Source organism: Aspergillus affinis, assembly GCF_023601865.1.
Source record: "Aspergillus affinis strain CMG 70 chromosome Unknown NODE_275_length_10506_cov_79_791255, whole genome shotgun sequence".
Taxonomy (NCBI): domain Eukaryota; kingdom Fungi; phylum Ascomycota; class Eurotiomycetes; order Eurotiales; family Aspergillaceae; genus Aspergillus; species Aspergillus affinis.
In genome coordinates this window covers 1-10,506 of record NW_026516056.1, presented here as the reverse complement: position 1 = coordinate 10,506, position 10,506 = coordinate 1, and the positions used below count along the sequence as shown (strand labels likewise).

General features: G+C 50.7%; 3 protein-coding genes across 3 annotated transcripts; 1 reads left to right on the top strand and 2 right to left on the bottom strand.

Annotated features, from left to right (window-relative positions):
- Nucleotides 1-333: 333 nt before the first annotated feature.
- Nucleotides 334-1,444, top strand: KD926_005470 (ribosylnicotinamide kinase; the record flags this gene model as incomplete). The annotated part of the gene is made up of 2 exons (XM_053095570.1): nucleotides 334-527; nucleotides 610-1,444. 2 exons carry the CDS (start codon nucleotides 334-336, stop codon nucleotides 1,442-1,444), a joined length of 1,029 nt encoding a protein of 342 aa, XP_052949777.1.
- A 159-nt stretch (nucleotides 1,445-1,603) lies between these two features.
- On the bottom strand, nucleotides 1,604-4,241 carry KD926_005469 (uncharacterized protein; the record flags this gene model as incomplete). Its single annotated transcript, XM_053095569.1, has 2 exons — nucleotides 1,604-4,087; nucleotides 4,140-4,241. The coding sequence occupies 2 exons, from the start codon at nucleotides 4,239-4,241 to the stop codon at nucleotides 1,604-1,606; spliced, it is 2,586 nt and encodes an 861-aa protein (XP_052949776.1).
- Nucleotides 4,242-5,028: 787 nt separating this feature from the next.
- vosA lies at nucleotides 5,029-6,939 on the bottom strand (the record flags this gene model as incomplete). Its single annotated transcript, XM_053095568.1, has 8 exons — nucleotides 5,029-5,249; nucleotides 5,384-5,928; nucleotides 6,025-6,133; nucleotides 6,188-6,234; nucleotides 6,304-6,388; nucleotides 6,465-6,610; nucleotides 6,679-6,748; nucleotides 6,858-6,939. The coding sequence occupies 8 exons, from the start codon at nucleotides 6,937-6,939 to the stop codon at nucleotides 5,029-5,031; spliced, it is 1,305 nt and encodes a 434-aa protein (XP_052949775.1).
- Between the last annotated feature and the right edge of the window lie 3,567 nt (nucleotides 6,940-10,506).

Genomic DNA, 10,506 nt, shown 5'->3' with positions numbered 1-10,506 from the left:
AATTTTTAGATAGAAATGCAATTGCTTGGTTGATAAAGGCCCTAGTAATTAGAAGTTGGTAGGCGGTGGCCGACTCGTGGTGTGGCCGACTCGGTGGGGAAATACGTTAACTAGTTAAATGGTGATGATCGATGATGACATACCACAACTACTGTTAGTTAGATAGTTATCGATAACGATAACTATCTAATCAACACGTGATATTCAAACACCCCTCATTTTCTCGTCCCACTCCGCTCCTCCGCTCCTCTCCTCCCCGCTCTTTCGCTTTTCCCAATCCCATTAAATCGTCCTAAAACCAACCCCCAAGGTTATCTTGAGGGAAAGAGCGAGATGGCCAGTATAATAGCCCTCTCCGGCCCGTCCTCATCCGGCAAAACCACCCTCACGAGACTCTTACAACGCATCTTTAACAACTCCTCCTCTTCCTCGACGGACGTATCACCCGATTCGAATTCCAATCCCAACCCCCCTCCGCTACGAACATTCATAATCCACGAAGATGATTTCTACCATTCTGACGATCGGTACCTAGCCCATCCCTTCCTTCCCCTTCCCCTCCCCTCCCATTCCTAAAACAATCCCAATTCTAACCCCCCCCCAAAAAAGAATCCCAATCACAACCCTCCCCTCCGGCCAAACAATCCAAGACTGGGACTGCGCTGGTGCAATCGACATCCCGTTCCTCCGGGCGTCGCTAGCCCACGTCCGACAGACGGGATCCCTGCCCCCGAAGTTGCTCAGCAAGGAAGATCAGAATGAGGTTACCGACTCGGGGGTTCCGGAGGAGGTTGTTCTTCGATTACGCGGAGATGTGCAGAAGAGGTTGTTGAAGGCGCAGGTGCAGAGCAAGGGAACGCGCGTGGTGGCGTTCTTGGAGGGATTCTTGCTATATGCACCGTCGAGAGAGGACGAGGATCATCATCATCATCATCATCATCATCATCCCCTACAGGACGTGCACAAGTTACTGGACGTGCGGTTATTCCTGCCCGCGCCGTACGACAAGGTGAAAAGCAGACGGGAGAGTCGGAGTGGATACGTGACGATAGGACCGGCGCCGACGCCGACAACTTCGACTACGACGACCACAGCTTCGACGACGGGAAACTCGGAGGAAGTGGATTTGTACGGGGAGGATGATCGACCACCGCAGAACTTCTGGACCGATCCGCCGGGATACGTGGATGATATTGTGTGGCCGCGGTATGTGCAGGATCATGCGTGGTTGTTGCTACCGGAAAGGAAACCCGGACAGGAAGGGGCTACGAGTTGCCTGGGAGTCAATCCCCAGGAGGTGGTGAAGCTGGTGGGACAAGGCGTCAATGTGAGAACTGGTGCTGGAGTTACGGTGGCTCCGGGTCAGGGAGAATTGCCGATGATGGATATCCTGCAGTGGGCGGTAGAGGAGGTGATGAAATACTTAGAAGGGACGATACAATAGAAACAGTAGACCAATTATTTGCATGTTACGGTTGTAGATATTAATCCACGCCTATTGATGTACGCATATTCAGTATCATCTCGCTATGCTCCACAATCCTGACACTTCGGTAGCTCATCCAAACAAAAGGAAACACTTGGACCGTCGGCTTCACGTCCCCTAATTAACAGGCCCTCTCCATCCAAGCCAGTAGTCGATCCTGTCTCGGAAGTTGATCAATGTGGTCGTGTCACCAAAGTCCGTCTCCGTGTCTTCCTTGTCGCTGTCCTCCGCACTATCAACTAGCACTTGTCTTTCGCTTCCAGTATCCTTCTCTGTACCAACAATAGCGTCTGATACCCTAGAGCTAAGGTGATCTGGCTTGAAGACACTATCGTCCAAAATGGCTCCCGCATCTTGGTTCGCCATCGTGAGGTTCATAGTAGCCATTTCGCTCGAATCCAAAGAACTCGATTGGCCTTGAACTGTGTCCAAAACGTCGAGACCCGCGTCTTTAACAAAGAACCATACCAATAAGCCTAGAAGGCCATACATAGCACCCAAAGCTAGACTGAGCCGTGTCATGCTTGAGCAAGTCCAGTCGTACAAACAAGACAGAGATAGAAAAGCAGTCTTGATGCAGCCTTTGGTAGACTGTGAGGCATTGGCCATGAGAGTTGATACCAATAAGCGAAACAAAAGAAGCACCCCAGGGGCATCGGGGACACCAGGAGTGGAGAGATCAGGACCGACGCTTGCTTTATCATCCGATTTGTGACCCTCCTTATCAGCACCTATGTCTTCGCGTAGTAACTGCTTGTCATCCTCTTTGGCAACTGGAAAGATTCCCCTAGTGCTCAACCCGGTGAATGTGCCGCGTAGACCATCTCGATCCTCCTCGAGGCGACCGGGAGATGCCGAATAGATGTGAGGAAGCCAGTGATCGGCATGTCGATCAGTTGAGGGAATGGACCATGCCAAACAGAACACTCCCAGATCCTTCGGAGAGCAGATGACTTGGACCCGAGAAATACCAACGGAGGCGGAGTCGCCACGGGGGATTTCAATCATCTGCAGCCTTGTCTTCTGATGTTCAAGTTTGCAAATGAAAAATCCATCTGGGCCTCCGTCCACGTAGAAGGAAAAGCCGCACTTCTCAGAGCAGATATAGCGTCGGTTGGATCTCAGCGAGCACATGGCATAGTAGTTGATCGATCCATCGTTTTCTGCCCCAGATTTAGCTACCGCATGACGGGAGATGATTTCTTGATCCAAGACAATGTGCTTGAGAAAGCCGTAAAATCTTCGACCACATACGCGCATTGAAACGGCAAGGTACCCGGTGTTGATGAATTCAGCAAAGAAGCAATTCTCCACCTCCATACACCGCCGCTTGTCTGCTGTACGGAACTCGAGGCCACGATCTTCCGGAAGACGAAAGAGGAAAGACCCAGTCTCTTCGGCCTGTAGATATGGGAGCCCAGGTAGCAATATTGTGCTCCATCCTTTGGCATAGTCATCATCCACATAAACGGTCAAGTTGACCTCTATCTTGTAAGTGGCCTGCCGGGTTTTGGTGGAAAATTTCATGATGAGATCCCCATTGGAGAGAGTCAATTTTGGGTCGCTCCAAGAGAACTCTATGAGTGGTTGAATCTCAATCTCATTATCGTTTCTGTTTGTCTCCTCGATCAGATAATGGTTTTCCCAGGTCTCGGGCTTGGAATTAGAGGGGTCCGGCGTACTGAACAGGAGCGAGGGATAGGGACTCGACGGACGTGCGTTCAAATCGTCATTTAGATCCCCAGTAATCCCCAAACCAAGACCAGGTGATGCTGACAAGCCACTAGGGCTGCCCTCTTGGTCACAAGGAGTGTGAGTTCGGGGCACCGGGCTACTGTTGTAAAGCCTTTCCATTGTCGGGGACTCTTCTCTCAGGGGCGCATTCGATGACCCAGCCACACTAGTGGATTGACGACAGACCTCTTCGCTGCCAGTCGCACCATCTGCCTCAGTCTCGTAACCATCCGGGGTTTTCTCCTCTAGATATGGCTCGCCATCCCCTGTACTAGCGATTCCTTCATCCAAGGGCCTATCCCCAGGCTGTTGTGTTGCTGTCTCCAACCAGGCCTCGAGACCGATAAGTTTCGCAGACTTGATATTCTCTTCTGCGGTTGTCGAAATAGAGCCGAGAGTCAGAGTTTTCTGCGTGTCATTGCTGGAGTCATGTCTTTTGTGCGTTGGTGCGCTGTCCGATCCGGAATCCGTGAAGCATGCGTCTGCAGCACTTCTTTTCACCAGTTGTGGTGACTTGGTCAGGTCGTCGTACTCCGCGACGTTGATACACAGACTGGAGAATTTCTCTGCACTAGAAATATCTGCAGGACTTGTGTCTCGACAAGTTGTAATATCTTTCATGAGGGAGCGGCTTGGAAGAGGAGGACCATCTTGTAACACCGAAAAGGCTTCTTCACTGTTGGGAAGTCTCTCTGCTGAAACTCGGCGGGCTCCTTTCAATTTACCAGAATCCGGAGTGGAAAATGTGAATAAAGAGCTGCTGTCGTTCGATTCATCAGATAAAAGACGCGCTGAAACAGTTTTGAGGAAGATGGCCGAAGATTTGGTATCCAGTAGCCGCAGCTCTGTGTCGGGTGCAGATTCAACCTGTAATTTCTGATCAGAACGAGAATATCGAAAGCAACAAGGCCATACATACTTCCAGAGAGATCTTGAGTCTTACTGGTCCCTCAAATTCGCCATCCCACGACCCGAAGACTTCAAGATTGCGGAACTTTGGCTGCATCGGTTTGGAGTCCATGTTGTCTTGTATAGATGTACAGGTCCGTAGAGAGGAAAAGGCCTAGGGAGAGAAAAGACAGGAGCGAATAGTAGAGGATGAGAAAGGTGGAGGATGAGAAGAGGGAGAGAAACGAGGGGCAGAGGAGGAAGTCAAGTGAGAAGAAAGAGGAAGGAAGTGAGTAGATGCCCCAGGCAGGGGTGGGCATTTAAGGGCACTTTCCGTATCACTCAGTTTCTTTCTTCACTTACTTGGGACTTGGCAAACGATCTTGTAGTTAATAATGGATTCCAGAATCCTACCCAGCACGTCAGAAAGCTGAACCCGCTGACTTTGTGAAGCAAAAAACTAGTAATATGTACAGGGGAGAAAGAAACAACAAGCCAAACATCACCTGAATTAAGCAAAAAACCGCACCGTGAGAATGAAAGAAAAGGAGAGAGAGAAACACCCCGCTAAGTAAGGTAATCCTTTTAATGCCCCCCAGGCGCCATGTATCCCCCAAAACCAACCATTCTGTTTCCATAAAACAAGATCAAACACCCGTTCCACAGTCTATCCAGAATTTTTGAAAATCACACAAAAGCAAAAAGAAAAAGAAAAGGTGATTGAATCCAGAACGTCCCACGCGGCACACCACGGTTTCCAAAACATAAGATCAAAAGAAAGGGAGAGCAGCATATTGGAGCATTAGTGCAGGCGAAAAGCACAAAGAACAATGAAAGGGAAAAGAGCACGATCATACTGAGACAGCAGCAAACGCACCCTGTTGCTCCCCGGGGTGGAAGAGTCTCCAGGTAAATATGACTTATCGAGGGGTCCCATTGGATGAACCGGGGTGATCGAAAGCCGTCTGACCGGGTGCTGAACCATACCGATCCGCTTCATTTGTGCCAATAGGTTGAGAGGGTAAGATAGGAGTAGCTCCTTGCGACGGCTGCTCAAAGTAGCCCCGAGCCGTAGCAGCACCATTAGTCCCTTGGGGGTAGTTGCCTCTCCGCTGCAAAGGTGGGAGAATTGTAGAGCTGCCTGGGTATTGCGCGCGTGGATAACCTTGAGACATCATCGAATCCGGTGTCTGTTCCAAAGAAAAAACCACATTCAACGGTCGTCAGCTATTTGTCCTTGAGAATTGGGGGTCGATGTCGTCCGTACGGGAGTACCTGTCGGATTCACCATTCCCAGAGACTGCATGGTGGCCTGTTGACTACTCCGGCTATGGCTCGCCGGGTCTTGCATTGGGGAAACTTGGGCCGAGGGGATACCGTATGTAATCTGCGCTCCGTGTAAGCCAGGTGCATAGCCAGGAAGCCCGAGCTCCGAAGACGTCACTGTACCCGTGGATGGACTGTCAAATGACGTGGGAGTTGGTACGGGCTGAGGCTGACGAACCGCGTATTCAGGAACCCCCGTGTGGCCTGTGGGATACTGCATCATGGCGCCATAAGATCCGGGTTGGTTTGAGTACATGGTCGCAGCCTGCGGGTACGCTTCCATTTGACGCATTCGTCCATCATCGTACACGGCTCGGCTGCCATAGTCGATCGACGTGCGCTGCCGCTTGACAGGTGGTGGATAGTAACCGTACTCTCGCCCCGTTGGTTGATAACCACCAAACGCATTTCCTGACATTTGAATCGCCGTCCGTTCTGGGGAGCGAGGAGGAAGTGGCTGTGGGAAATCCTCGGGACGAGGGACCGGCCGTTTTCTGGCAAGAGATTTGGTCAGTACTTTTGAGTTCTTTGGTAGAAGAGGCGAGAGAAGTAGGATTTGCCTCATTGCGCCTGCTTGCTTGGGAACTCACATTAATGTGCGGGGTTCCTTTCGGATCCTCAGTTTCACCCCTTGATCTGCAAAAGATCTGGACAAGAATGTTGACTCCGCCATTCCCGGGAAGCTCTTAGGCGGCGATACTACGAAGAGAGTCAGCATGCGCAGGCAGACGAAAACGAAACACAAAATCTCACCAGTGAAGCGCTCGGAAATTGTCGACTTCAAATAGTGCACCGTGTCCCTGCACGAGGCAGTCAGTACCAACCAGTCTTGTTCAATCTGCTTGGACGCGCGCATTTCGGGTCCTTACCGCCGCATCTCGAAGAGTGTGAATTTCAACCGAAAGTCGCCCTCCACTTTCACAGACAAATCCCCAAAGACGAAGAATCCCCCATCTGAGGTTTATCCTGATCAGTCTCCCAACGTTTCCGCCTTTTCCTGTTGATCGGGGGGCAGGGGAATTTGACTTACCGGTATTGTCCACGTCCTTCAACCGATGAAGAGACGAAACCAAGGTACCCGTCAAAGCTGTGGACGGGGACACAGCAACTGGAGAGTCGTCCGAGCCATCATACAAGCTGCAGCACATAAAATAATAGGGACTTTGCAGATAGTGTCTAGTAAGCAACCTTGGTTAGCAGGCCACGGGATCGACTTCACTCGTTCAAAGCTGGTGCCAACCTACTGCGAGAGATAAGTGCCTTCCTCTCTTACCCGGATTTGCACAATCGGTGGGGGGTCCACTGGTTTGCGCTCTGTAGCAATCGCCGATCACACGAGTCAGTCGCAACTCGCCAAAAATAAGAGGATGCGCGCCAGGCGCAATTCGAGGCTCCTTCATCAAGAAACGACGGGATCACACACCTTTCTCTTTCCCACCAGCCACGCGCGCCCGAGTGGGCTGCTGGCGAATGTTCAAGTCAAATTCAGAACTGGGGGACAGCATGGTCAGCGGGTAACCCTGAGCAGCTGCACGAGAGAGGAGAGGGAAAAAGAGAATTTAGTGAAGATGCGACGAAAGGAAGATAGTATACACACCCTGGGGGATCGCGAGAAAGAGAGGCGTCCGCAAACGTCGACGCACTCATCAAGGCGAGATCGGCGGACTAAGAACCAGAAGATGGAAGGAACCAAAGAACCAGGCCGGGAGATCCGTCAGAAATAACCGCAGCGAACCACGAATAGATCAAACCAGGATAACTCAGGGGGAGGGGTTGTGTTTATTTAAAACAGAACAAAGGATGGGAAGAACCGACGGGCGATGTAGCAAGGTCAAGGATCCGACGGCGACGAACAAGAAAAAAAAATAAGAGAGTCAGAAGAGTTTGGGACCTTGCAAGGATGGACTTTGTGGTTCAAAGAAGCACTAGAAGAAAGGAATGATACACAGTGGGGGTGTGGAAGAGGGAAGGAAAGAGGGGAGGATGGGGTGGTGTTAAGGACAGACGCGACGGTATGATTTGATTATTAGTTAGGTAGGTAGGGTAGGTTAGGTAGATAGGTAGGTAGTCTTAGTTTCGGAGAGCTCGCCCAGGGCCCCAAGTTATCCGGGAGTGGAGACAAGCCAAGAGACAGCCTGAGCTGCAGGATGCAGGGTGCAGGGTCAGTTGCAGGGGGAGCGCAAGCGGGAGGTTACTGAAAACGGGCACCGAAGTCCAGGGAAGAGAAGGTGGTAGAGAGAGAGAGACAGTCTGGGCGAGGTTGAGTTCCGTGAATGAATGATGGTGTCGTCAGAATGCAAGCGGCAAGAGCCAACCGAGCACGGTTCCAGACAAACCTTAACCCGGAAGAAGTTTTTCTCTCTCTTCACTCGGGGGAGGAGTCGATACTGCAATGAAACGTCACCGTTGAGGAATTCCTGGAATAGAAAAAAGAATAAAAAAAAGTACAGAAAAGAGAAAAGAGAAATAAAAAAAAATAAAAAGAAAAAAAAGAAAAGAAAAAAAATCGGAGGTGCTGCAGGAACCCCCCAATGAAACTTGCCGACCGTGTATACGGGGTTTTCCAATAGGTCTGGATCTAGGCCGGAAGAGAGAAAAAGAGGCCAATAATATCGGACGAATAATCAAATCACAGCAGTGGTCCAAAAATTATTCAATAATCTTTTTAGAAAGAAAAATAATCAAAACTGCAAAGTCAAACTGTAAGGCGAAAACCCGCAGCAAAGTGGCGGGAGATGAGGGCCGATAAGACGAGAGCTGAACGATGGGTCAAAAAGTCGCCTCTTGACAGGCCACTGACGCACAGTGCGAGAAATTTCTGGCCAGAGGGTGGGAGGGCGAAAATATTATCAAATAAATTGTTCAAAAGAAAAAAGGAAAATAAAATTTGTATGAGGGTCGACAAATGAGAAGCCTCCAACGGAGAAAAAAAGAATTGGTTTGGATGGAGGGGGGGGGGGGATTCTCTGGCAATTCAACCACAGCTGAACCAGACAAAATGATTAGTGGAGCTGTACCAGAACAAGAGAGCAACGTCGGTCACTTTTCGGCCGTCAAATGGTGTCGTTACTGGCGCTGGTCGACCACGGTTGAGTAGGCGGACTAAAGGGTGTATCAGTCTCGACGATCCGACAGGAACCGCAACGACATAGAGATGATGCGCACATTGGCAGCTCCCTGAGGGCGAGAATGACGGAGTGCAAGCAAAGAGCTTTCTCTCTCTCTTTGCTTCCTGTGCTCTCTCCCTCGAGGTGAGATCACGCGCCAGGTTCCAGAGTCTAGTGACCGTATCTAGTACCTTCGCCTAGACCGAAAACTGATTGACGATTGAGATCGACCTAAGGGGCATGAAATCCACCGCGTGTGCGGCAAATCACCACTCGCTTCCCCGAGAGGAGGACTCCCCCCAAAACCCACAGGCGCAACGGTTTAGCCTCGTGCGCGCGGAGATGGTGCCGGCTATGCAAGTGATCAGACCCGTATCTAGGCGCCACGCAGGGTCTCCGAAGACTCCGATTCTCTTCCTTGACTCCAGAGCGAGAATCGTGGATGGTCGGTGCGCGCGCCTAAGCATTCCAGTCAGAAACTCATTCCCGTAGTCCCATCGGTCATTTGCATCTGTTACCGACTTGGTCCAAGGCCGTGTTTTTAAACTTTGATTAGGGAGAAGGGAGGGAATTGTTCCCTCATGCGTAGATCTGGCTCCTTTTGTTTCGTTTCCGATTAGTCTTGGTCAATCGGGCCCTTGTTGGTTTCTCTTTCTTCCTTTTTGCTTTATTTTTCTTCCCCCAACTCTTCTGGCCGACCACAGTCAGCGTTCAAGTTGTCATGGGACACACAAGCGACGACAAGCTATTCCCCAAGGAACCCCCCCTTCTCGAATAAACATTAATCGATATCAGATAATACGAACCTGGACTCTTTCAACGTCATGCAGTGGTTGGATCCGGGTCCCAAAACGACGCGATCCAAGGGCGCAAGAACGGTCAGCAGGGAGGAATCCAGGGCTCCAGAAGGCCCACTCGAGAACCGTTCCCTTTTGTTCACCTAAAGACCAAATAAATATTAACGGATCAATCGCGAGGTGATTTCCTCCAACGCCGAAAGGGTATTTACCTTGATGATTGTCCTTACCGACGAGAGCTTTGGGGTAGGAAGAAGAAGAAGAAGAAGAGAAAAAAAATCAAGAACGGAGGAGGGGCAGACAGGCCAACGAGACGAAAGGGCCGAACAGGAATCCTTGAACGTGATGGGATAACGTGAGTCGTGTCACGAGATGGCCACTCGCTTCTTCCTTCTTTTCCTTTCCTTTCCTCTCCTTTTCTTTCCTTTGTTCTTCTAGTCGACGACGGCAAAGGAGTTCCGAGCACACTCCCCGGTAAAGATTCGTCGCCTTCCCTCGCAGACTCGTTCACGTCTTCACGCCGAACCTATGCAAAGAACACAGTCTTCCTGCGAATTCTGCGGGCGTCGCAAGAGGAAACTCTCTCGGAAGTTTCAAAACCTTCGGTGCGCGCGAATAAGCCTTGAGAGAATCGTTGGCGGTGGAAAAACCACGTTACTCGGCGAACAGTCGGAGAACACACTGCATCTCGCAAACAAGAGGAAGAAACAGGATAATAAAGCCGGGACAGGATGATGTGGGAGTGGGCCCCTTTTCAACGTGCAGTCGTGGAGAAAACAAGAAAAGCGAGAAAGAAAAAAAAAGAAAGATCAGGCTCGAACTTCAGCCCTTTTTAGCCGCTGTGTTCTAGGATCTAGCTTGTTGGATGCATCACATCACCTGGGTCTTGACATGCAGGTCGCAGATGCCGCGCTCCCTCCACCCCACATACGCACACACGCCGACGTCGTCCAGGCCGTTGCGCTGGGGGGTTGATTTGAATGATTGGATCTTGGGAAGGGGGAATTGGGAACCACCTCAATAAAAACGCGGCCGCCAAAGATCGGATCAATCAATCCACAGAAGTGGCGTAGGGGGGGGGGGGGGGGGGGGCAAAGACCCAGTCCAAACAAAATGCCAAAAGGGAAATAGAAAGTCATTTACGAATGGTCCTGACGAGCAAGCCTTA